This window comes from Lepidochelys kempii, chromosome 2, assembly GCF_965140265.1.
Source record: "Lepidochelys kempii isolate rLepKem1 chromosome 2, rLepKem1.hap2, whole genome shotgun sequence".
Lineage (NCBI taxonomy): Eukaryota > Metazoa > Chordata > Testudines > Cheloniidae > Lepidochelys > Lepidochelys kempii.
This window is the reverse complement of record NC_133257.1, coordinates 261,340,008-261,367,513: the sequence shown is the minus strand read 5'-3', so window position 1 is coordinate 261,367,513 and position 27,506 is coordinate 261,340,008. Positions and strand designations below refer to the sequence as shown.

The 27,506-nt window shown below is 47.7% G+C and overlaps 2 protein-coding genes across 4 annotated transcripts in view; one reads left to right on the top strand and one right to left on the bottom strand.

Moving 5' to 3' along the window:
- SEC22C (SEC22 homolog C, vesicle trafficking protein) overlaps positions 1-7,966 on the top strand; it is a 227,901-nt gene extending 219,935 nt beyond the window's left edge. Inside the window, exon 8 of the mRNA XM_073334772.1 lies at positions 7,836-7,966. Within this exon, the coding sequence (XP_073190873.1) occupies positions 7,836-7,935 (100 nt within the window). The 3' untranslated portion in view covers positions 7,936-7,966. The remainder of the gene's footprint in view (positions 1-7,835) is intronic.
- Positions 1-27,506, bottom strand: part of LOC140907855 (vasoactive intestinal polypeptide receptor-like) — a 177,035-nt gene that overhangs the window by 10,698 nt on the left and 138,831 nt on the right. For all 3 annotated transcript variants that reach the window (XM_073334767.1, XM_073334769.1, XM_073334768.1), the window contains 4 exons: positions 14,460-14,613; positions 13,053-13,113; positions 6,427-6,496; positions 2,271-2,362 (listed from right to left, as the gene is read on the bottom strand). In XM_073334767.1, the coding sequence (XP_073190868.1) occupies positions 2,271-2,362; positions 6,427-6,496; positions 13,053-13,113; positions 14,460-14,613 (377 nt within the window). The remainder of the gene's footprint in view (positions 1-2,270; positions 2,363-6,426; positions 6,497-13,052; positions 13,114-14,459; positions 14,614-27,506) is intronic.

Sequence of the window (27,506 nt, the reverse complement as noted above, 5' to 3'; positions counted from 1 at the left end):
GTCGGTGTCTGATCTTGGTTCTATATAGGCCCTACCAAATCGACGGCCATGAAAAACACGTCATGGGCCGTGAAATCTGCTCTCCCTCCCTGAAATCTGTACAGTACAGGGTAAAAGCACGCAAAAGACCAGATTTCACAGGAGGAGACCAGTGTTTCTGAAATTGGGGGTCCTAACCCAAAAGGGAGTTGTGTGTGTGTGTGGGGGGGAGGGAGGAATCACAAGGTTATTTTGGGGGGGGGCAGGTCGCAGTATTGCCACCCTTACTTCCACACTGCCTTGAGAGCTGGGTGGCTGGAGGGCGGTGACTGTTGGCCGGGCACCCAGCTCTGAAGGCAGCATTCCGCCAGCAGCAGTGCAGAAGTAAGGGTGGCAACACCAGACCGTGCCGCCCTACACTTCTGCCTGGTGCCTTCAGAGCTGGGCGGCCGGAGAGCGGCGGCTGCTGACTGAGGCCATCCTTTCTTCTGCACCGCTGCTGGTGGTGGCTCTGCCTTCAGAGCTGGGCTCCCGGCCAGCAGCTGCTGCTCTCCAGCTTCCCAGCTCTGAAGGCAGCGCTGCTGCCAGCAGCATCGCAGTGCCGCACCCCCCTCACAATAACCTTGTGACCCCCGTACAACTCCTTTTAGGGACAGGACCCCCCACAATTACCACACCGTACAATTTCAGGTTTAAATAGCTGAAATCGTGAAATTTACAATTTTTAAAATCCTATGACCATGAAATTGACCAAAATGGACTGTGAATTTGGTAGGGCCCTAGTTATATACCATTAAGCTGGACTGAATCCGTGGAGCTGTGTAGACTTACTCCAGATTTACACTGATCTAATTGAGACCAGAATCTTGCCCACTGAGACTGACTTTGATCTCACATACACTGGTGTAAATCAGAAGTGGCTCTGCTGAAGTCAGTCACATGCCGTTAGTACAGGAGTGCTATATTATGTAGGTCATTTGAACACACAGCGATAGCGCCTCTGAATGCCACTGCCCTTCCATATTTGTGCAACAGGAAGTGTTATTATTATGATCATAGGGTTCAGCACACAGCCCTTTAAATGTGGAATCCAGGGCTTCTCCTGTAGCTCCACCCTTTGGGGTGGAGCCAGAAAGTGCCCTAACACAACAGAGTCTGGAGCCTGCGGGGGGACAGAAGCCATTCTGCATCTGCCTATGGGGGACATGGAACAGGTTGAACTTTCCTATCCGTTATCCCACACCACTCCCCTTCCCCCAGGCTTGCTTTCTGCCATCTGGACAAATGACTGACAGTAAATCCATCTGATTTTTCATTAAATCATGAACGTAACATACCCCCAACTGTACAGGATTCCAGACAGCTGTGCCCACTGTGATCTGCGGTCACCTCTCTAGTCCTCACTCTGTTCTTTTCAGTGTCACTTCATGCAGGGCCGGCTCTACCGTTTTTGCCGCCCCAAGCACCGGAAAAACCTGTCGCCGCCGAATTGCCACAGCGGACGGCAGGAGAGAGAAGCTGCCGCCGAATTGCCACCGAATTGTATCTGCTTGGAACGTTGGTACCTAGAGCCGGCCCTGATGTCATGGCTGCGGTGCCTTGGGACACAGCACTACCAGGTAAGACTATGGTTCTGGAGACAGTACCGAGGACCTGATGAGTTCCCCCAAAAGTCTTACCAAGAGCCTGATTAAGCAGGTACTGGCGAAGCAGGCCCCTGCTGGGCAGCACATAGTGAGCTTGGGGTCTGGCCGAACCCCAAAGACTTCATGATGGATGAGGATTCCAAGAACGTGGCTAGATCTAGTTACCCTGGATGTGAAATTGCTGGACCAAGTTCTCTGCTGATGTAAAATGGTGCAGCTCCACTGAATGCAAAGAGACTTCAATGGAGCTGTGAAGGTTTGCACCAGGGGAGGCTTTGGCCCGTTCTTTCTGAGCCTCAGGAAACTTTTAGCCACCTATGTCAACTGAACCCAGTAAATGATGAATGTACAAATCAAGCACCTGTTTGTCTTATAATGAAGCATCATCGTGGAGCTCACCTGTTCATTGCTATTCCTAGGAGCAAGACTCCTGACCCATCTATAAACAGTTTGACAGCCACATGCTTGATTATTTTAGCACATCTCCCAACCCCCTAATCTCAGATACCTTTGATCGACTCAAAACATTTTGGAGTGGGATCAATCAAATGTAGACAGGGAGGATGGTTCTGGGTAAGCAAACAGCCTTGCCTGACAGGTCTCATCAACACTGCATGGTTCAGGTGAAAACAGTCTAGGACTTACAAGTACTGGCTGGTTTCATTGCGCCCAACATCAGGGGAATGCAGCTTCTGGAATAGGATCCGGATAATACAAATGAAGAGGATGAAGTTTACCTAATGGGAAACAGAGAAAGGAGAGCGAGAGAGAGAGAGAAAAAAGGGGGTTAAACTCCCATGATCCCTTTCTGCAGTGAAAAGAGCTAGTTGTTAGAGGGTATTTCTTTTGCCTCAATGATCTGTTCATGGAATGAGCCGTTGTTAAAAAGCCACAGGCAGAAAACCCCACTCTGTGAGCACATGGTAAACTGAGACAGAATGGCAGCCATCTTGGGCCTGACATCAGCCTGCTTGGGACTTTGTGTCATACATCTCAAGTATGATGATGTCAAACCCATAGAGCACAGCTCTGCACGACGTCCTGCTGCATGGGGGGGGGGGGGGGGGGGCTGGCGACAGGGCAGAATTAGAGCTTTTCGGTTAGTTGAGCAGCGGAGGTCACGGCCCACAGTAGATGGCGATACGGGGCTCGCTGCCGGGCACGTCACAGACTGGGATGGGGGCCGTGCGCCAAAAAATAGATACATGGAACGGTGTCAGAGAGAACTGCAAAACAGACTCCTATCCTGCCTCACCAGGCATGCCTTCTTCACACACACGCCGGCGAGCTAGGGCAGCAGGGAATTAACATCACAGGTAAACATTGGCACATTGCCTCTGCTTCCAGACTAGGCCAAACCATAAAACCATTGGTGCCCTGGAGCTATTTTTATTATCCTTAGCTCTGCTTTTCGTCTGAGGATCTCAAAGTGCTCCAGGTACGATCATCCTCTTTTTACAGATGGAATTGAGGCACGGGGAGGTGACAAAGGGGACTGCCCAAAGTCACACAGCAGCTGGCAGGACTAGAACTCAGGTCTCCCCAACTCCCACAGCAATGCTCTAACCTCTGACGAATGCTGCTGCTTGGCACAACTGAGAAGCAGGAGATGATCAACACCAGAGAAGACTTGAAACCCTGGTGTGAATTTAGACCAGTCTGGGCACAAAATCTCCTTCCTTATCCTTTACCATTAATGACCTCTCAAGCGATTCTTATTTTACATTGTCATAGATGTAAAGGCCAGAAGGAACCATTATGATCATCTCGTCTGACCTTCTGCACAGCTCAGGCTAGAGAGCTTCATCGAGCGATTCCTACATCTAGCCCAAGAACTTGTGGATGAGCCAGAACACCTCTCCTTTAGACAGTTATCCACTCTTAACTGAAAGACTCTAAGGGATGGAGAATTTACCACAGACCTTGGTCAAGCTGTGCCAGTGCTTAATTACCCTCATCTTAGCTCTCCCACTTTGCTCGCCATAGTTTCTGATTGTGTTTATTAGCCTAGAAAAAAAAAAGAGACTTGCCCCGACACAGGCAACTAGACATAGGGGGCAGATTCTAATCAGCATCGGTAACATGCGAGTTGTAGTAAGTGAACATAAGATCTGAGTTGCTTCCCAAGCATCTGTGCAGTGTGCAGCATTGACTGTGTCAAGCCCAGGTGGCTGAGAGTGCGAACAGGGAAGGTTAAATGGGAGTGGACTGTGCTCGGGCAGACGGGCAAAGGGGACAGGCTTTAGCGATGGATTTCTTTGAGGCATGCAGAAGAAAATCGTAATTACTGGACAGCGTCTGTTCTGTGCTGAGAAAAAAGTTTAGACTTATTTTATTGAACAACAGCAAAAGATATTAGGCCTTCCATCCCAGGAGAATGAGGTGCATTTCTTTCTAAAAAAGGTTACATCGGGAAAGAGAAAATCTGATCTACCGGTCTTTCTGAAAGACAAACATTTTGACATGTCAGATAAGGATTTCATTTCAGTTTAGTAAGGTTAATAAAATACAAAGTGGTTATTAAAAATGTTTGTTCTTGAGATTAGCTCTGTGACAGGTGATGCAGGCAGATTGCTTCACGCAAAGGGTAATATACATTGGCAATAAGGAGAACTTATGTGCAAGATAGAGATCTCAGGTTGGGGTGGGCTCTACAAATCTTGTTTTGTGGATGTTGCTTTCTCTGTCCTTCCTCTCCCGCATGTTTGCCCTGAGTTTGGGGAACAAACTCAAAGCTGAATTCAACTGAAGTTCATCTGATTTCCGGTCCTTGCTCACAAATGGACCCAGGTTTGCTGAACATCCAAATGGGGAAGTTGTATAGAATCAATAGGGATGGAACCAACTGGTGTCTTTAGAAACATCATGGGGCTCTATGGTCTCTTTTATCTCCCACAGAAAGCTCGATATCAGACACTCCCATTGACTTCAGTGGGAACTAGATCAAGAATCTTGAGAAATTACTCTAAAAACCTATAGCAAGGATGTAATTATCTATTAGATTCTATAGGATGATGCAAAACACCTATGGAAAAGTGATAATTTTGTATTAAAACCTTTAGGACATTTCCATCAGGGAAGGTTTAAATACCTCAGGATGAGCCTGGGCTGAATTTTGCATTTGAAACAACATGGCAACCAGAGAGGACTATTTATGTGTTCAAGAGAAAATTGAGAATTGGTTGGAGGCAAATGCAGGGAAGAGATGAAAACGAGGGGTCTGATGAAAACCAAGGAGGTGATATGGGGCCAAAAAATGGGTAGGTACGCTGGGTCAGAGAATCTGCTTATAACATTCCTTGGTCCAGTTGTGTTGCCAGATGTGTGGGAGTACCACCTGCTGATGGGGGAGTTACTTGTGTACAACTGAAGATGACTCATGTATGGGTATCAATAATAGAGCTGTTTAACCCCATGTAACAGGGGGCAGACTCTAGGATTCTGCACTGAGAAGCAGGGATCCTCCGGTGGGTTGGGTCTGGAACCATGCATGAAGGTGCAGTTTAATTAATAATGAATCCTATTAGCAGGTGGCTCTGATTTAACCAGAGTACAAGAGGAGATGGATCCTCTCTGGGGCAAAGGAAACTAGGGTCTGAGACAGAGGGGTCCGGCAGAGAAAACCCTAATGCTGGAAGAGAAAGTTGGAGCATTGTTTTTGAAACGGAGTTAGGGTATGTGTACACTAGAAACGCTGCAGTGACACAGCTGCAGCATAGACACTTACTACAGCGACAGAAGAAGTTCTTCTATTGCGATAGTAAATCCACCTCTCAGAGAATTGGTAGCTAGGTTGATGGAAGAATTCTTCCATCGACTTAGTGGTGTCTACATCGGGGCTTAGGTCAGCTTAACTATGTCTGAGAATTTTTCACATCCCTGAGTGACGTAGCTAGGTCAACCTAACTTGGGTAGAGTTCACCACCCCTTAGATTTATCTATTTGCTACTGTGAATCAATATGTTCTTCAACATCTGTGTCCTCCTTTTCCAGAGTAGAGGTAAAGTGCTTGTAACGCTCATTGGTGCCTCTTTCTTGGAGATCGCTTCCACCAACTTTCCAGGTTGGGCAACTCAACCTCCTTTCCTACATGGTCCTCCATTTATCAGAGGTTTCTTTATACCACCGCTCACCACTGTAGTATCCAAGCACTCACCCTTTCCTCCCAGATGCTTCAGGATGAAGTGTTAAGGGAACTTGAGGACTGAGGACCTGATCCTACGAGGTGTAGTGCGCCTCTGAGCCTTGCCAAGCGTCCTCAGCTCTTACTGAAGTCTAACTTACCCAAAGTCAAACCTCCTTTGGGAAGGACGTCAGCACCTCACAGGAACAGGTCCTGAGCATTCTAATCCATGACTTATTTCTTAAAAGGTGGAAAGGTTTTGCAAATGGGATTCTAATAAGGAAACATCTGCTCTTCTCACATTAGTTACAGTAGAACACAGGAAATGCCAGACTGGATCAGACCTGCAGTACAACTAATCCAGTATCCTGGCTCTGAGAATGGCCAGCACCAGCTGCTTCAGGGTACAACAAGCCCTTCCATAGGCAGTTCTGGATAACCTGCCCTCCAAGGGAAGTTACTTTAACATCAGTTAGTTAGGTTGGCCCATGCTGTGAAGACAATTCACCCACATCAGAGAAATGCTTGGCAAAGACTGTTTTCTAGTCAGTCTGTCTATCCACTTACATCTGTCTGCCTGCATATGCCATTTATGGAACACTCATCCATGCATAACCTAGGGTCTGAGCTTTCACTAACAAGGGCTGTTGCAGCCAGTGGAGATTGCTGATACTTTACCAAAATAGAAACCGCAATAGGAGCTCTGATGATCAACCAGTACCGGGACTCGCCTATGTCCTCCCAACACCTGCAAATAAACAAAGGAAAATAACAACCAAATCGGAGCAAACAGGCTGTTATGCAGAAATCTGACGAAAGCGCCAGTCTGGGGCGGCTACCAGTATTTCAGATGCAAAGCTTCACAAAGAGAGATTCCAGAGAGCAAAGAGCACTGACTACCTGCTGGGTGAAACCCTGGCCCAGCTGAAGTTAATGACAAAACTTCCACTGGCTTTAATGGGATGAAGGATTTCATCCCATGTGTTGTGATATGGGTTGTCTTTAACTGGTCAACATTTGGTTGGAAATTAGAAATGTCAATTATAAAATTTTAAAAGTAAACAGGAATATTTTGGACAATGTTCACAACCATTTTTCCTTTCCCCCTCCCGTATGGAACTAATTGGTTTTGTTATTAACAGAGGGACACATTCACAATTTTGTTCCCTTTTTTTTTTTATCAGCTCTAGTCATTGTAATAAACATCTTACTTACGAATGAGGGGCATAGTGATAAGATACAGTATACGCTAAAGAGAACCAATTTTATCACCGTTTTGAAAGCCCACGTGCCCAGCGCTGGAGCATAAAGGCACCAACTAAAATACTTATTTTATTACACACATTTTTAGGTTCATTTAGGGATGCTCAATAAATGGGCACATCTGGTTGTTAGAGGAACTCCTTTAATTCTTGCAAAATGTATGCTGCCGGGAATAAAAATCATAAAATCCCAGATTGGTTTATGAGACATTCAAATGACAGTTGCTGCCCTGCAGACAAATTCAAGCCAGCAAGCCTCTCAAAACTTAGACTCTCAGATTTTAAAGCCAGAAAGGACCATTATGATCACCATCATAATTGCATGTTGCAAATGTTAGAAGGAAGGGCATACCCAACATGTACGTAACTAAAGCCTGATTCTGCAACCCTGAGTAGTAGTTACCATACGAGCAGCCCTACTGGCTTCAGGAGGACTGCTTGTCTAAGTGTTACTCTACATGAGTACAGATTGCAGGATAGGGTCATAATTACTCACATGTCATTTGTTACTTGTAAAACTTCATAGAATCATAGAATATCAGGGTTGGAAGGGACCTCAGGAGCCAGGTGAGCCTCAAATGGGCCTGACTGTATAAAAGCCAGTCAGCTGTGAACCAGCTGAGCAGCGAACAGCAGAGCGGCTAACAGAGGGAGTTTGCCTGGGAGTTCACCTGGGGAGAGCCTGCCGAGGCTTACATCTGGCCGACTTCTCTGAGTAGTTACTACAACTCCTGAGTGAGCTCGTAGAAGGAAGATATTATGGATGAGGGGTGTTCAGCTGTTGTGACCTGCACTGGATGTGCCATGTTTGTCTTTCTTCCACAGGACAGAAGCGACTTTGTCTGTACAAAGTGCAAGCTGGTCTCCATATTGGAAGAGAAGGTTCAAGGTCTGGAGCAACAGGTATCGACCCTGCATTGCATAAGAGAAACCGAAGATTTCCCGGACAGACGTCAGGATATGCTTCTACGGGCACAAGGTTCTGAAGATTCAGAGCAGGCTGCGCAGCGGGGACAGGACGGTGAAGAGATTTGGCAGCATGTGACCTCCAGAAGAAGAAAGGGGAGCGTCCATGTACCAGCAACGCAGATACAGGTAAGTAACCATTTTCATGTTCTCTCCACAGGTACTAATGCAGAGAGTGGACTACATGATACATCTGAGGGAAGGGAGCAGAAAAAGACTCTGCTGATTGGAAGGCATGAGATGCACTGTCCTAGGGTTGGGGGTTCCACGACCACCGCTCCCAAGAGAAGGAGGCGGGTGGTTGTGGTCGGGGACTCTCTCCTCAGGGGGACTGAGTCATCTATCTGCCGCCCCAACCGGGAAAACCGAGAAGTCTGCTGCTTGCCAGGAGCTAGGATTCACGATGTGACGGCGAGACTCATCAAGCGCTACCCCTTCCTGCTTCTCCACATGGGCACCAATGATACTGCCAAGGATGACCTTGAGCGGATCACTGCAGACTACATGGTTCTGGGAAGAAGGATAAAAGAGTTTGAGGCACAAGTGGTCTTCTCGTCCATCCTGCCCGTGGAAGGAAAAGGCCTGGGTAGAGACCGTCGAATCGTGGAAGTCAACAAATGGCTACGCAGGTGGTGTCGGAGAGAAGGCTTTGGATTCTTTGACCATGGGATGGTGTTCCAAGAAGGAGGAGTGCTAGGCAGAGACAGGCTCCACCTAACGAAGACAGGGAAGAACATCTTCGCAGGCAGGCTGGCTAACCTAGTGAGGAGGGCTTTAAACTAGGTTCACCGGGGGAAGGAGACCAAAGCCCTGAGGTAAGTGGGGAAGTGGGATACCGGGAGGAAGCACGAGCAGGAGCACGCGAGAGGACAGGGCTCCTGCCTCATACTGAGAAAGAGGGACAATCAGCGAGTTATCTCAAGTGCCTATACACAAATGGAAGAAGCCTGGGAAATAAGCAGGGAGAACTGGAAGTCCTGGCATAGTCAAGGAATTATGATGTGATTGGAATAACAGAGACTTGGTGGGATAACTCACATGACTGGAGTACTGTCATGGATGGATATAAACTGTTCAGGAAGGACAGGCAGGGCAGAAGGTGGGGGAGTTGCACTGTATGTAAGGGAGCAGTATGACTGCTCAGAGCTCAAGTATGAAACTGCAGAAAAACCTGAGTGTCTCTGGATTAAGTTTAGAAGTGTGAGCAACAAGGGTGATGTCGTGGTGGGAGTTTGCTATAGACCACTGGACCAGGGGGATGAGGTGGACAAGGCTTTCTTCCGGCGACTCACGGAAGTTACTAGATCGCAGGCCCTGGTTCTCATGGGAGACTTCAATCACCCTGATATCCGCTGGGACAGCAATACAGCGGTGCACAGACAATCCAGGAAGTTTTTGGAAAGTGTAGGGGACAATTTCCTGGTGCAAGTGCTGGAGGAACCAACTAGGGGCAGAGCTCTTCTTGACCTGCTGCTCACAAACTGGGAAGAATTAGTAGGGGAAGCAAAAGTGGATGGGAACCTGGGAGGCAGTGACCATGAGATGGTCGAGTTCAGGATCTTGACACAGTGAAGAAAGGAGAGCAGCAGAATACGGACCCTGGACTTCAGAAAAGCTGACTTTGACTCCCTCAGGGAACTGATGGGCAGGATCCCCTGGGAGAATAATATGAGGGGAAAAGGAGTCCAGGAGAGATGGCTGTATTTTAAAAAATCCTTATTGAGGTCACAGGGACAAACCATCCCGATGTGTAGAAAGAATAGTAAATATGGCAGGCGACCAGCTTGGCTTAACGGTGAAATCCTTGCTGATCTTGAACCCAAAAAAGAAGCTTACAAGAAGTGGAAGATTGGACAAATGACCAGGGAAGAGTATAAAAATATTGCTCGGGGATGCAGGAGTGAAATCAGGAAGGCCAAATCACACCTGCAGTTGCAGCTAGCAAGAGATGTTAAGAGTAACAAGAAGGGTTTCTTCAGGTATGTTAGTAACAAGAAGAAAGTCAAGGAAAGTGTGGGCCCCTTACTGAATGAGGGAGGCAACCTAGTGACAGAAGATGTGGAAAAAGCTAATGTACTCAATGCTTTTTTTGCTTCTGTCTTCATGAACAAGGTCAGCTCCCAGACTGCTGCACTGGGCAGCACAGCATGGGGAGGAGATGACCAGCCCTCTGTGGAGAAAGAAATGGTTCGGGACTATTTAGAAAAGCTGAACATGCACAAGTCCATGGGGCCGGATGCACTGCATCTGAGGATGCTAAAGGGAGTTGGCTGATGTGATTGCAGAGCCATTGGCCATTATCTTTGAAAACTCATGGCGATCGGGGAAAGTCCCGGACGACTGGAAAAAGGCTAATGTAGTGCCCATCTTTAAAAAAGGGAAGAAGGAGGATCCTGGGAACTACAGGCCAGCCAGCCTCACCTCAGTCCCTGGAAAAACCATGGAGCAGGTCCTCAAGGAATCAATTCTGAAGCACTTAGAGGAGAGAAAAGTGATCAGGAACAGCCAGCATGGATTCAGCAAGGGCAAGTCATGCCTGGCTAATCTAATTGCCTTCTATGACGAGATAACTGGCTCTGTGGATGAGGGGAAAGCGGTGAACGTGTTTTTCCTTGACTTTAGCTAAGCTTTTGACACGGTCTCCCACAGTATTCTTGCCAGTAAGTTAAAGAAGTATGGGCTGGATGAATGGACTATAAGGTGGATAGAAAGTTGGCTAGATTGTCGGGCTCAATGGGTAGTGATCAATGGCTCCATGTCTAGTTGGCAGCCGGTATCAAGTGGAGTGCCCCAAGCCTTGGTCCTCGGGCCAGTTTTGTTCAATATCTTAAAAAATGATCTGGAGGATGGCGTGGATTGCACCCTCAGCAAGTTTGCAGATGACACTAAACTGGGAGGAGAGGTAGATACGCTGGAGGGTAGGGATTGGATACAGAGGGCCCTAGACAAATTAGAGGATTGGGCCAAAAGAAATCTGAGGAGGTTCAACAAGGACAAGTGCAGAGTCCTGCACTTAGGACGGAAGAATCCCATGCACCGCTACAGACTAGGGACCGTATGGCTAGGCAGCAGTTCTGCAGAAAAGGACCTAGGGGTTACAGTGGACGAGAAGCTGGATATGAGTCAACAGTGTGCCCTTGTTGCCAAGAAGGCCAATGGCATTTTGGGATGTATAGGTAGGGGCATTGCCAACAGATCGAGGGACGTGATCGTTCCCCTCTATTCGACATTGGTGAGGCCTTATCTGGAGTACTGTGTCCAGTTTTGGGCCCCACACTACAAGAAGGATGTGGAAAAATGGGAAAGAGTCCAGCGGAGGGCAAAAAAAATGATTAGGGGACTGGAACACATGACTTATGAGGAGAGGCTGAGGGAACTGGGATTGTTTAGTCTGCAGAAGAGAAGAATGAGGGGGGATTTGATAGCTGCTTTCAACTACCTGAAAGGGGGTTCCAAAGAGGATGGATCTAGACTGTTCTCAGTGCTGGCAGATGACAGAACAAGGAGTAATGGACTGAAGTTGCAGTGGGGGAGGTTTAGGTTGGATATTAGGAAAAACTTTTTCACTAGGAGGGTGGTGAAACACTGGAATGCGTTACCTAGGGAGGTGGTAGAATCTCCTTCCTTAGAGGTTTTTAAGGTCAGGCTTGACAAAGCCCTGGCTGGGATGATTTAGTTGGGGATGGGTCCTGCTTTGAGCAGGGGGTTGGACTAGATGACCTCCTGAGGTCCCTTCCAACCCTGATATTCTATGATTCTATGATTCTAACCCCCTGCTCAAAGCAGGACCAATCCCCGACTAAATGAACTTGCCCCATCTTGTTAGCTACAATTGATCTGATCCAGATTTAAAGAAGAAGAACATAAGCATTGGTCCAGGAGGATGGGGGTGGAGTTTGAAGGGTTTTGAAGGGTTTGGCTGGGAAAAGGTCACTGGAGACTATGGTGGGAGAGGCATGGGGTGGTTATTCAGCTACTGTGGCACTCACAAATATAGCGCTCACTCCAGCAAGCTGGCCCCCTCCCATTGAGATGGACAGCGAGAGCGCTCTGCCCCCTCACAGGATCCATCCCCAAAGTGGCATCTTTGGCAGGTTTGGACCTTCGTGTAACTTTCTATGGAGTCACAAAAAGCCCAACATCTGAACAGAACTGTGCTGTTATCAGAGATCCCGGGCTACAGCAGGGTCACCAGACGGAAATGGGAAGAGTACTCTGTTGCTGTCAGCTTTGTACAGTAATTTGCAAGTGAAAGGGGAAGTGAGACATGAGCCCTACATTAGCACAGCAGCAATGATAATGACATGGTCACTTCTTGGTGGCCACCATTACTTGTGACATGGGTGGAAGGGCCCATTTCGGAGACTCGAAGGCAGTTCCCTACTGCTTTAATCTTGGATTAAAATAATCGACAATAAACATGAACCCATAGAGCCAAACTGTACACTAAGATATGCAAGTGCAACTCCCATTGGCTCCTTTCGGAATTTTACAATGGGTCAAATGGGCACACAATGGGCCAAATGCATTCCTGGGTAACTGCACTGATCTCAATTTAGTTAGCATTAGTGGTGTTATGCCACAGATGAATTTGGCCAATATGTTTTATAATACTTTCCATTTTCAAAGCAGCTGCCATCCAAGCATGCCAAAGACCTTTAGAAGCATTAATGAATTAGCCATGGTCTCACAAATCCCTTGGGAATCAGGTTAATATTATTACCTCTGTGCACAGATCGGGAAAGTGAATCAGAGAGGGAGTAAATTCCATGTGGCAGAACCAGGATTAGAACTGAGATCTTGGGGCTCCTGGCCTTGTGCTCGAAAAACAAGCCCATCCTTTCGCTCATTAGATTTAAAAGTGAATGTTCTTCATTTTAACTTGTTAAGACAGTTCTTTTTATGCTGGTTAAACTGGTCTCACCTCTCAGAAAGGCCAATTCTAAAGGAAACATTTGATTTTCAAAGACTTTTTACAGTTCATTCTTGCAGAGCAGAGTTTTGAGCTAGCTGATGATACATTTCCCTTTAAGGTGTCTTAAATTCGAAGAAATTAAGATGACTTCAGAGACTTACCCAATGTTGTCATAGTGAACCTTGATGATAGTCCAGGCTGTGATGAAAACTGATGGAGCACCTATCAGAAGAGAAAGAGGGATCAGTGTCACAGTTGCTACTTGTTTTTGCTGTCAAGGCCCTTCCAGGCCTATCTCCACCCACCATCTCAATCTCATTCACTATTGAGACGTTGACTCCAATTGTGACAATGTTGTGGGTAGGTGAGGATTGTTTTACAAACCAGAGTTCTGGGCCCTTGCCAAGCTGGGCACGTACGAACCTAGACTGCGGGGTTGGTTCATACTTTGTCTGAAAGGGATAGATTATAAGATAGAAAATATCATATTGCCTCTATCTAAATCCATGGTACGCCTACATCTTGAATACTGCGTGCAGATGTGGTTGCCCCATCTCAGAAAAGATCTATTGGAATTGGAAAGGTTCAGAAAAGGGCAACAAAAGTGATTAGGGGTATGGAACAGCAGCCACATGAGGAGCAATTAATAAGACCTGGACTTTTCAGCTTGGAAAAGAGACGACTGAGGGGGGATATAATAGAGGTTTATTAAATCATGACTGGTGTGGAGAAAGTAAATAAGGAAGTGCTATTTACTTCTTCTCATCACACAAGAACTAGCTTTCATTTCACCAAATGAAATTAATAGGCAGCAGGTTTAAAACAAACAAGGAAGTATTTTTTCCACACAATGCACAGTCAACCTGTGGAACTCCTTGCCAGAGGATGTTGTGAAGGCCCAGACTATAACAGGGCTCAAAAAAGAACTAGGTAAGTTCTTGGAGGGTAGGCCCATCAATGGCTGTTAGCTAGGATGGGCAGGGATGGTGTCCCTAGCCTCTGTTTGCCAGAAGCTGAGAATGGACGACAGGGGCTGGATCACTTGATGATGACCTGTTCTGTTCATTCCCTCTGGGGCACCTGGCACTGGCCGCTGTAGGAAGACAGGATACTGGGTAGATGGACCTTTGGTCTGACCCAGTATGGCCGTTTTTATGTCTGGATTTTGCTCATTCATTTCACTGTACAAATAGATGGTTTATTTGCTTTCTCATATATGGGCTACTTGTGGTTTCAGATTCCCAAGGCCTCCTGTGTGCATCGGAGTGTGGAAAAAACACCTCCAGATGCTTCACATTTTAAGTGCCTGAAATATGGGACAGAATAAGGTTTCCGGGGGTGGGGGGCACTCAAGCCAACCATTTGGTTTATTTTAAACAGAACCCTGAGACACCCTCATCTGAGTCTGATGCTACCACCACTAACGCCATCTGGCAGAGAGGTAATGCACACATATCACCTCTCCTGTCTGATCCCACATGCAAAGGGGTTAAGTCCCTGCTTGAGACAGCTCCAGGTCACCTTGAGTTCATTTTCCTACCATTCATATTCAAGGCGCTAATGCATACCCCAACCAATCAGGATATACCACCAGAAGTACTTCCTCTCTGAGAAGAAAGAGATGACCAGAAGGGTGTGCAGGTACAAGCCTTCCACCAGCAGCCAGAAGAAGTTGGCCATGATGCAGTACTGAAAGAAAACCATCGCGGCCTTGCAGCCCACCTGGAAGAGAAGAAAATAACAGAGGTGAACCGAGGAGGTGTTTTTATTGTAAGAGATTCAGAGGAAACAAACACATTTGCTGGTAATGCTTGTTTTCTACCTAGCCCAGTAGCTGGAATCTGTAGAGTCTGTATTCACTATGGGCTAGATTGTTCCTGGAACTGCACTGCGTGGCTGTGTCATAAGGGAGACCAAGACAGCTCTGCTCTGTTTATGCCTGTCTGGCCTGTCCAGTGGATTTGGGCATGCAGGGGTAAACGGGTGCTTGTACTTGCTGTTCCCCACTGTGGTGCAAATGGGTGAGACATGGGCCTGCTCCCAACACACAATCCCGAGCCAGTATGGGGAAGGTGGTGATTTTCTGCTGAGATAGACGGGCAGCAAATTACTACCCCCATGGGCTACATCATACTGACAGTCTACAAGCTAGCCTTGTCTAAATCAGCTGTCAACCCTGTGTCCAGTTCTGGTCCTCCCAGCACCTAAGCGATGGAGCAGAAATAGAGGGGGTTCAGCGATGAGTGACAAAAAAGGGTGGGGGAATGGAAAGTCTTCCGAATATGAGATCTTAAAATGATTGCGACTGTTTGGTTTGGAACAGAGATGACTAGGAGGGGCTGTGATAGATGTATATGAAATAAAGCCTGGTATAAAGCAGGATAAGAGGGTGAACAGAACACCCTCTGTCATAATGCCAGAACAAGGGAACAGTCAATGAAATTTAAAGGCAGCAGATTTGAAACTGAAGGGACTTTTTTTGTCCTGACACACATCAAAATTAGCCTGTGGAACTCACTGCCACAAGATGTCACTGAAGCAAAGAGATTGGCTGTATATCTGGACAATGAGCTCAGCTATGTAAGATAAGATAAAAAATGTAAGCAATATCGACACTTGGGCTCGGAGTATATGTCAACTGCTAACTGCCCAGGGTTAGGCAGAACTGCCCAGATAGGCAGGTTATTATAGAGCTCTTGCCATGAAGCATCTGGTACTGGCCATTGTTGGAAAAAGTATATCAAACTTCACTGACCACTGGGCAGCACTGGCAGGCAGCTCCTGGCTTCCTATAGCAAGGAACTTGCAACCCTCCAGCCTGCATTTTACAGTCAATCACCATTTCTTTCTTGATTAGATTTCTAGCAATGCTAAAAAGGGCATTGATCGACATGCTCTAGGCACCCTTGGCATACTTTAGAAGTACATCCACTAGCGTCCAGGAGGCTACTCACAGCCTACAGTTCTACTCAGGAATAAGAGGCGCAGACTCTGGAGCTGGGTATTGACACCCTTCAGATACTTGTAGACAATTGTCCCTTAGTCGCCGTATTGGCAAGCTGGAAGTACATAGGGCCAGATCCTCAGCGGGTGTAAATCTTCCTTTCCCTGACATCAATGGAGCTCTACATCAGCTGAGGGGACCTGGCCCTTTGTTCTTTCATTGTCTTCTTTAAATCTCATGCTAAGAACAACTGATTGGCACATCGGCGCCCTCCTGGGATCCAGGTGGTGCCAGCAGCATCTCGCTGCGGGGGGCGGGCGGGGAGAGAAGCAGGCAACTGGCAATGCAGCTAACGCCAACAAAAGGGAAGGTGATGAAGAGCTGATGTGACAAGGCACCGTCCACGGCCGCCAAAGCACCGTGTGGGCTCCTGACATCTGTTCGCTTCTCCGCCATCTCGGCGCACACCTGGCGGGTTGGCACCAAGGCAGCTTGATTGCTTCACACCCAGCACAGCGGAACGGTAGGGCCATGCCCTGCTCGCCTCGCTCGGCTGAGTAGCCAGTGTGGATTACCAGCGGGAGTAAAGCAAGCCAGATTCGGCCCTTCTGCGGCAGCTGGCACATGACCGGGAGCCGTTGGGTTCCAGGAAGCATGGGGAGCGATTCTGATGCTGTCAGGCTTTATCAGATGGCACCAAAACCCAATCTGCTCTGCTTTAACCTTGGCGCATCCTCTCTGGAGAGATTGCTTTTAAGCCCTGCCATCTTCCTGAGCTTTTCTGTTCTGAGTATCTAAAGAGCACATGCCAGATGCTGCATGTAACCAGGAACGGGAATGCTTTCAAGCAGCCCAGGTGGATGCTCAATCACTGCTCTACTGGGGTTTGTTGCTCTGCAAAAATTATGTTAGTTCTGCAGTAAACAGCCTGCCTGCTAGGGGATCTCTCTGCTCTTAAGGGCTACCTCTGTCCCCAGGGACTCTTCCTCTCCAGGCCGATTTGAGGACTTAAACCACGATTTGAGGACTTCAATAGTTCAGACATAGGTGAGAGGTTTTTCGCAGGAGTGGTGGGTGAAATTCTGTGGCCTGCACTGTGCAGGAGGTCAGACTAGATGATCATAATGGTCCCTTCTGACCTAAATATCAAATATCTATGAATCTATGATTCAAATATCTATGAATCTATGTGGTTGGGGGAGCAGGGCCAGCTTGAAGCCTGAGGTCCCCTGCTGGGGGTGGAGGATGGGGTCTGCCGGTCTAGTCTGGGTGCGAGGAAGGGGAGGGGGGACCTGGCCAGTCACCCTCTGCCCTGTTGGCACTCAGCTACTCCAGTTCCTGCCAGGATGGACTCCCCAGGACTCTGGCCCAGCCCTGAGAGCTCCTGCTCTTTCAGGAGCTCTTTGATATTTCTTTCGGACTCCAGACTCTAATGCACTGCCGCCCCCGCCCCGCCCCGGGCGACGCGGCATGGCTCAGACAGCAGGAAGAAGCGCCCCGGCCATTTTAAGAGCCTCTTGACTTGTTTACAGAAGGTGGGTGCGTGATAGATCACAGAGCTGCCTGACGTGAATACGCAGCGCCTGATGACTCATGTGCCCGTCACTGGGAAACCGTGTCTCCCCAGAGGGTGCTTCCTCCAAGGAAGCACTGTAAGAGCAGACTCTGTAACCCACCATCCTAGGTGATTACTCCACCCCTGGCCATAGGACCAGAAGGGGAGTAAAAATCGCCAGGCACCCTTGAAATGGAAGGAACAGGAAACACATTGTATTTACCTAGCTCTGGCAGCCCAGGGCATTGCTGTGAAAATGATTTGGTCTTGGTGGGGCTTTGGTTTAGTTTGCAAGCAGCACTAGGTTTGAGCTCTCTGGTTTATTCGGTGGAATCGTGGTGGCCGCCAGTTTGGCGAGGTTTGAACTGGGGCCCTCCCAGGCTGGGAGGCCTAAGAACCTACCTGAAATGGACCAGGAGACTCTCCACCGCTTGAGCGGAGAAGCCAGGCTCTGTGGATGGGGCTGTAACAGCCTCACAGCCTCTGTGGGCTGGGCACAGAGGGAGGCATGTACCACGTTCACCAGTGGGTTGCACACTGGTTAAAGGAGCGCAGAACCGGAACATAAGAACGGCCCTACTGGGTCAGACTAGAGGTCCATTTAGCCCAGTATCCTGTCTTCCGACAGTGTCCAGGAGGGGAAGCTCTGAACATTGGCGAGGAGGGAGCTCTCCCTATAACTTGAGCAGCCCCAGCTGAAGAGGAGCGGGCTGTCTCTGTCTTGCTGCCTGAATTTTGAGCAGCAATTCTGAGGATGGGTGGGCCGTTTCTTTAAAACCGTGCCAGGAAATGAATTGGGAAGGGGAAGTTGTTGGCCAGACATAGTGAGAAAGAGGCGGGGTACTTTAGGGATGATCTGGTTTTCCTTATTCCAATGAAGTTCCTTGTTCAGTGTTAGAAGAAAGCAACTCTGAGATTCTTTGTCACTGACACAGGGCAGCAACCAACAACAGGAAGTGCAAGGGGGATTCTGTGTTTGGTAGCAGGAGGAAGGAAAGCAGCGATGCTAGTGATTTGGTGCTGGCACCGGGGATTCAATAGGTAGCTCATATTTCCCTCCGAGACATTACGGTTCTGGTGCTGAGGGATACTGTGCTGCTGGATGACACATAAAACCTAGGTCCTGTCTTGTGTTCATAAAGATCCCACGGCACTTTTCACAAGACGAGGTTTTTGCCTCGGTGTCTGGAGAAACAACTTGGGCTGCTCAGAAACATTTCAAGGGAACACTTTTTTCCCCATTGACTTCAGGGTGAACAGGATCGGGTCTTCAATTTATACCTCTTGAGACAGCAGCTGTTTAAGGAAGGACTGTTTAAAGAAGGGATACTATAGGGAGGATAGCTAGTGCTAGCTGAAAGGTGACGAGGGTAGCAAGGAGGGAAACAAATGAACATTTCATGCTGCACGAAAGGGATGACAAGGAGTAAATGACTAACAATGTGAAAGGAGCTATGTTACTGGGCTACCAGAAAATGTCTGATGATCAGGAACAATGAAATAGTGGAGCAAACTCTGTTGTGAGGTAATTACAGCATATCCCCCAGATGTGTTTTCAGTGAGGCTAGATATGTTGATGGCAATTAATGTTGGGTGCTTCCCCGCTGGAAGCAGAGGATTGGGATTGGCAATCGGAGTGGTCCTTCTCAACCCCTACACCAACCAGCCTGGGGTTCTGCCCCCTGGGAAGTTTTCTGAACTCCAACAGTGATGTTTGGGAGAGCAGTTATAGCTGAATAGCGTGTTTCAGTGCTAAACATGAAGGCACCCCCGTGGCATGACAAAGAAGGAGCACAATTTCCTCATCTTCATAATAAAACTTCCCTATCCATTGTAAGGCTCAGCTAGTTTTATCAAGCAGTATGGGAATGCAAAGTGATACTACATCAGTATTGGACCAGTAAGTAATCTATCCATTTTAGGATTTTATACTGATGCCCATCACCACCGTATCTGAGCACCTTCCCTGTGAAATCACTTGCAATAGTGAGATCCCTAGAGGTCTTAGAATCATAGAATATCAGGGTTGGAAGGGACCTCAGGAGGTCATCTAGTCCAACCCCCTGCTCAAAGCAGGGTGATCAGGGAGTTATCTTAAGTGCCTATACACAAATGCAAGAAGCCTGGGAAACTTTCCAAGCAGGGAGAACTGGAAGTCCTGGCACAGTCAAGGAATTATGCTGTGATTGGAATAACAGAGACCTTGTGGGGTAACTCACATGACTGGAGCACTGTCATGGATGGGTATAAACTGTTCAGGAAGGACAGGCAGGGCAGAAAAGGTGGGGGAGTTGCATTGTACATAAGAGAGCAGTATGACTGCTCAGAGCTTCAGTATGAAATGGCAGAAAAACCTGAGAGTCTCTGGATTAGGTTTAGAAGTGAGTCTTCTTGATGCAAATATCCCCATACACATCTGATGCATGACATTATAATTATATAAGCCACACCTACTTCCACTTCTTCACGGAAGACAGGAGATGGAAGTAAACACTGCCTAGACTTCAGCTGCAGATGTTCATCGTACCCTAGCGTGAGGTTGCAGAGGTGATGTGAGTTAGGGTTAACACCGATACATGTTTTTTATTGAGCCAACCAGCCCTGACTGGAGGACTATTCTGAGCAGCGTTACTGAATTTGGTGGGTTGATTTCATCAGCCATGGTCATCTCTTGGGCTTGATTCCCCACCGCCTTGCATCTTGTGTAGACGCTCACACCTGGGGCAAGTGAGTGTAAAAGACGGCCCGTCCGACGAGCGGGCGTTTTACAATCACTGTGTGGTGGGTGTCAATCACAACACACGGCAGGGCAGAATCAGGCCTGTCACAGCCAAGGCACTGTTCAAACTTCGTGAACGCATCTACAGCACATCCCCCAGACGTGTTTTCGGTGAGGCTAGATATGCTGATGGCAATTAATATTGGGCGCTTTCCCGCTGGAAGCAGAGGATTGGGATTGGAAATCTGAGAGGTCCTTCTCAACCCCTACACTGACCAGCCTGGGGTTCTGGCCCCTGGGAAATTTTGTGACGCAGCCGTCCTTGGGAGCATTCAGATTTAAAGGCAGGCACGGAGAAGGGCCCCCAGGAGAACAGGGGCATAGAAAAGGTAGAAGTTGCGTTAATTTGCATGGGAAGAAAAGGGGACATTTCACAATCCTCTGGGGGTCAGTGACTGAAGTGGTTTTGATAGCGAGCTGGGCAGGACGCAAACATTTCCTCAGACAACAAGGGGCCAGAGCCTCAGCTGCTGTAACTCATCACAGCTCTGTTGATGTCAGTGGACCGCTGACACATTACACCAACAGAGGATCTGGCCCAGAATCTAAGAAACAGGGAGCAAACAAGGCCAAATTCAGAGCTGGTGTAAACAGGTGCATCACTATTGAAATCAATGGAGTTGCACCCGATCTGCATTTGGGCCAAAGTATTTAAGCAACCACGTGCTGAGTCAGCTGAATAGAGCTCATGCCCAGGGTGTCAGACGGCAGCGAAGGTACATTGAGGATGAACCACCGGAGGAGATTTTTAGACCGGGACGGGGTGAAGGGCCATGAGGAGGGGCAAAGCTGGGAACTGGTGAGGAGGAAAGGCTGCTGGGCTGGTATGCGGAAGCTAGTAACACTTATTGTTCTTTTCTAAGTCAGGTGGATTAGCCCAACCTCTCCCTGAGAGAAGTTTCTTTCCCACCATGAGAGGCTTTGGGCCAGATGTCTTATGCAGTGACATGCAGTCACCACACTGCAGGCAATTAGTCACTTGCAGACTGACTGAATACTGTGACACACTAAAAGCTCCTGCATCATAATCCCCCATGACTAATGACTCTGGGTATTCCCACATAATCATAAACACGGGAACGCTCCAAAAGCGGGAGCTGCAAAGTTTATGGATGGCACAGCCAATCTGCAGTGCCAAAGAGTGCTGTACCTCCGTGCATCTCTCGGTGTCCCTTTCAGAAGTACAGCGTAAAAGAAGGTTTCAGAGTAGCAGCTGTGTTAGTCTGTGGAAAAAGGACAGGAGGACTTGTGGCACCTTAGAGACTAACCAATTCTTATGCTCAAAGAAATTTGTTAGTCTCTAAGGTGCCACAAGTCCTCCTGTTCTTTTAGCGTGAAAGAAGTGGCACTAGGTCATTATTCAAATGCCCCTAAGGGTGGAGAAGGGATAGCTGAAATTGGGGTATATTGCACATTTAGCCTGTATAAAGAGCAAGCGTCAGACTCTGCTCTCTTTGAAGCAACAGTGGATCATAGTCTGTCCTGCACGTCTCAGGGATGCTGCACAGAACTTGCAGCCCATTGGGAGGAAGCCTAAGGTGGCTTTAAGCTGCTTTTGTGACCTCCCAACCCTTGGCCGCTCTGGGGCTCCTGGTGAAATTCAGACAGCCCTGGGGGCCTGTCTAAGTTATGGCAGTGTCCCTGGGCTGTAGCACTGCCTGGAAACTCTGCCGCGCTGTGTTCTGGAGCCCCCATCCTGACATACCCCTCCCACCCCTAACCCTGCCCCAATGCACCCCCGACCCCAGGGCTTGTGAGGAGGTCATCGGAACACAGCTTTACAGCTGCCTACAACAGTACTTTTGCCTGGAGAATCCTTCCAAGGCCAGATCCAGATTCTTTAGGGTCTGTTTAAGCTGCTCCAGTCCTTTCACATGGCATACGGGAGCCGGAGCAGAAGTGAGGATCACACCTGGTAAGCTTTGCCAGTGACTTCAACAGAAGCAGGACTGAGTCCTAAACTTGTGATAGCCCTAAAACAATAGCATCTATACAGCATTTTTCACCTGCAGAGCGCGTGCCAGACATGAACTAACTCATCTGCATAACACTTCTGGGAGGTCAGTCACTGTGTTACTCTACTCATTTTACAAATGGGGGAACTGAGGCACAGAAGGGGAAGCCCAAATTTTCAAAAGTGGCCTTTAATTTTTGGTGCCCCAGTTTTTAGGTACCTGATTTTAGTTAACTAGACGCGTGATCGTCAGAGGTGCTGAGCACGCCTGGCTCCGAACCACGTGAGTGGAAGCTGTGGATGCTCAGCTTGCCTGAAAACCAGGCCCTCAGGTTATTTAGGGGCTTAACTCCCATTGTTTTCAATGAGCTCGACACCTCAGTATCTTTGTGAATCCTACCGTTATTGCTGGGTGCATCTCCCAAACCAACAGCCGCGATCGACGTGTGCGTCACTCAAACCCTTTTCCCTGGATGCAACTACCATGATAGCTGTGTCCAGAGCAGGCACCCAGTAACTGAGACACAAGCTGAGTCTACTTTGAAAATGTGGGCATTAGGTGACTTCCCAAAGGCCACAGATGGAGTCAGTGCTGGAGTCCAGATTAGAATTTAGGATTTCCTGATTCCTAATCATGCTCTATGAATAGTACTTAATGCTCATGGACTAAGATTTATAAGAACAGAGCCACATTCAGTCTGCGCTGAAAGCTCTTTTCCTTCTAGCAGGCTCATTCCACCTATACCTAGAAGTCCCAATCCATAGGGGTCCTAATCCATGATTGGGACTTCTAGATATATTCTAGGTCGCTAATTGCAAGCTGGATGTACCTGAATCATTTGACAGCACGGCAGGTGAGTTCTACCCAAGATATAGGCAGCAGTAGGGCAGGTGGGGTCAACCTGGAAGTGCCTAGTGCATGCATAACTGCATGTTCCACCTAAAAGACTGGGAGATACTCTAATGGAGGTCTCCAAGAGCAGGCAAACAGTTAACTTGCTTTCCAGCTAGGAGAACAGCTGGAGCCTTATTTGCCGATTTCTCTGCGTGCCTGCAATGCAAGCTATTTTGTGAACTGCTGCCAGGAGCAATCAGGTAAGTGCAGGGAGAAATGCTCTGGCTCAGCCAGTTCTTTGATTCCAGAGTCTGATTCAGCAGGCACTTGGCATTTTGTAATTGCGGATATTGAACAAGGCAGCGTCCCAGCGGGGAAGAGATGATGCTCTTCTCCTCGGAACATGAAGAGCTCTCACAGCACCAGCCTCGGCTCTAAACCTTCCCCACAAGATGAACTGATGCCTTTGAGAGGGGCTTTGTGATTCACACCTTCCCGATGGCTTTTCGCAGACCACTTTCGCTTTCATCTGACAAGCCATCCCTTTGGACCTAGCTGTTTAAGCTGCTGCCTTCTGAATGAACCTGATCAATCAGCAAGCCAAGAATGGATTTCTACAATATTGGCAATTCAAATGCAAGGCTCGAGATAAAAAAAAGATTAAAAAGGCAGATTTAACGAACAGATTGCTGTCAAATGGGAAGACAGTAGACTCCTCCACCTCTGCCAACATCCTGGGTAGGGCAGAGTTGGAGAGATTCTAGTTCATTTCAAGCCAACACTGCTGATGTATGCTTAGGAGAGCAGGAAATGGGTGGTGGATCTGGAGTGTAACAATATGTAATTATTAGTCTTTGCATTTCAAGGATTATATTGCAGTGCATTTGGGCTTGCACATTCTTGGCATGTCCAAATGCAGCAGGGGAACATTTATGGGTTCGCTGTTATCTTTTCTCCTCTGCCTCCTCCCTATTGTATCCACTTGTTGACTCTCGTCTTACGTTTGTATTATATGCTGTTTGAGACAGAGAGTATCTTTTCACGGTGTGTGTGTCCTAGTACAACGGGGTCCTAATCCATGATTGGGACTTCTAGGTATATTGCACTAAATAGTAATAGGGCTGTAATAACTGGAGAGCTATGTTGCTCATCCAATTTCATGGTATGATGAAGCCCTGATCTCATTATTTCAGCCTCATGTCTCATGACTCTATATACCAATAAAGCACCAATCACCGTATAATCTAAATGCCCAAGGGCCCCATATTGTATTCAGCTACACAATGCATCTTCCACTGATTTCAGCAGGGGTTGCACCAGGCATCAGATCAGAATTAGGCTCCAAATACAGATTTTTTTCCCCTCCTAATAGGACAACACTCTCTGCTTGGCGCTTGGTGGGGTTGTATTCCATAGGATGGCTTGTCTTTTGAACGAGGTACTTATGGGGGAATATAGCTTATTAGCCGGGGCGTCACTGTCTGTACTGAGGGATGGTTGATGGGGGCAGATGAGTCTTGCATTATGTTCTACCAATTTTCCTGTCTCCTTTCTGAAAACACCTAGGAGCAGGTCCTCTCCTTTCAGTCCATTCTCTGTGCATAAGACCCAGAGGAAGTGTAAACATCTCCTCTGGCACAGAACCCGTGTAACCGGCTCCTAAGCCAACCTCCAGCATAAGAGGCGCGTCCGGAGTGGGGAGGAGCCAGGGGTGGAGTTTGCTGTGCTCTGGCTATGGTCATCTAGCAGATAGGCCCTTGGGGGCTCTTAGCAATGGGTGGATGTTAGAGCAGCTCTCATCTGCAAACCCCCAGTGTGCCGTTACTGGGAGACATGCGATGGATTTCCAGCAGAGATTGCGGACTCTGGTTTGGACCTCCCTTGAAAAGGTAGCATACAAAGACCCCTGTTGAATCTATACAATCTCAGGCAACATTCCCTTCTCATCTCCTTTCCTTAGGGGCGGCTGACTGTTCACTTTTATCTCCTAACCCTTGGGTGTTTGACTTGGGAGGATGGGCGGCAAAGCTCAGTCACTGCTCATGCAGTGGAAGTGAGAGAGCAGGACGCGTTTCCAGAATCTAGTGAGCGCATCTGAAAATGTGGCTGTAAACATTTTTGCTGACCCCCCCCGCCCAATCTGTTGCTCCCATGGGCCCCTTGTTTACCCTGCCCTTTGTGGAAGAACCAAGCCTGGCTGCTAGGGATGAAATCCTGCTCCCACTAAAGCCAGGAGCAAAACTCCCATTGACTTCAACAGGCCAAGATTCCACCCCCAGGGACTCATTTTCAGAAACTCCAGATGATGTTGATGGGAGCTGAGGGTGTTCAGTTCCTGAGACAGTCAGTCCCTGGGTGCTGCCACTTTGCTTATCTTTGTCCCACCCCACCCAGGCTCTTAGATATCAGCAGAGAAAGCAAATTACAAATCCGAGCAAACTAGACAGAGCTGGTGAAAGCCCATCTCTTTATTCCCTATTTTCCTTTATTGCAGCTGTAACCTGTATTCAAGTGGGTTTGCACCTCTCCCCGCCCCTTTAACTTCCTTTGTTCTACAATAAAGAGGAAACCAGGTCCAGTTCAATGGGACTCATGCTTCTAAATCTCCTGGGTGCTTGTGAAAACTCCCTCTTGGCATTTTAAGGTCATGAAACAAAGTGCTGAATTGCAAAACTAGCTGAATTCTCAGCCGGTTCACCTGCTCAGGGCCCAGACCTGTAGGCTGCTGAGGAGTGCAGCTTAGCACCTGTGCATATCCACTGAGCTTCCAGAGGCCCTTAATATGGGGTGCTGATAGAAAAGAAGTGGCTTCTAACTGAGTCAGTTAAGCTGCAGCTCCCATGGGCTCAAAATGTAATGCATCTCGGTTTAAGTGAGACGAGGAGCTGAAATTCTTCAGTGTCTCTATTAGAAGGAATTTGGCATCTACCATGAAAAAAAACTCAGTGGGACGAGGAGTTCCCGTTAGGTCTTGGTGCACCAGGGAGATGTTCTACTACATGGTTCTTCAGCTTTCGCTGCCCCATGGAGTTCCAAAGCTACTCAGCCATAGATGAGATGCATCTGAGATGGGTTTGCGCCACAGCATTCAGACGGAGGCCCACACTGAGGACCATCTCTAATGCAGAGATACAGGTTAGTTACAGCTGTCATGAAGACGAGATATACAGGATGTCTACAGACACACACACTGAGTAGGCCAAATCCTGCCCTCTGCTACACTTGTGTGTCACGCTGGGGACTGGGGAGGCTGGGAAGAGGCTACCAGGCTCAATCCTGGTCCTGCTAAAGTCAATGGGAGTTTTGCCATTGATTTCATTTGTAACAGGATTGGGCCCATAGTGATTCATAACAAGCTTTAGGCAGCAGCCTGACCCAAATGGATCCCCAGGCCCCATCGTGTAACCGTGCCCTTTCTTTCTGATTTAACCCTACTCATATCAGCTGAAAGGATTTAAATGTCAAGACATTTAAAATCCATCTCTATTAATACACAGGTCACACAAGGTGTGGCTTCTGGTATTATACGAACATGCAATGCATAAACCAGTGTCAGAGTCAGATCCTCAACTGGTGTAAAGCTGCTGGACTCTATTAAAGTCAGCGAGGCTATGCAATTTGCATCAGCTAAGGATTTAGTCCTAGGAGGTTCTTTGCCCTCACCTACTTGGGCACAGTTAACTTCACACAGTAGTTTTACACTGGGGTTACTCATTCCACTGACTTCTGTGAAGTTAGTTTCTCCTAAATCACACCATGATGAGAAGAGAATTAGGCCTTGTAGGTTTGGGCTGTTATGAATGCTGGCCTGGGTTTCTCTTACATGACTGTACCCAAGATGGTGGCCAGAGCTAGCAGGCCCTTTGGCTGATTGGACCAACATAAAGATGAGTTTAGAAACTGAAATAAAAATAGAATGGCCTCCTTAGTCAACTGCATGAATGGGGCTGACGGTCCTTCATTCATTACTAGAACAAATCAATCACATATTTATAATGAGCTTCTTGCCCAATATTTTTGTCAAGTGAAAGCTTTTAAAATAATCAAGGGACTAGAAAACCTTGGAAGTTCCTGACTCTAATTTCCACAAGAGAAAGCCAAGTTGTGACACTGATTAACTCTTGCTGGTACCGGTAGAATTAGAACTTATGGTAGAATGGCCAGAGAAATACAAGACTGAGGTTCTAATGGGGAAGATGGTCAAGATCTTAAGGATGGGTCTCTACATAATCCGTGTCTTTTCCTTTGGTCTCTCATTCTCCCTCTTGCCTTTATTATTATCAATTATTTACAATACAGTAATGCCCAGCAAGGATCAGGGGCCCTCGGCGCTAGATGTTGTACAAACACTTATTACAAAGACAAGCCCTGCCTCAAATTAGCACAATCTAGTTTCCTGTTTCTCATTCACTGGATCAAAGCAGCAGGAAGGGAAAAAAAAAAACAAATGGTTCGGAACCCGTGAGGACATGTACAATGTGTTATTCTCCCTGGGTTCCAGTGCACCCTTACAATCTGTCTGGAGTCAGGGATGGTCGGGAGCTGTGC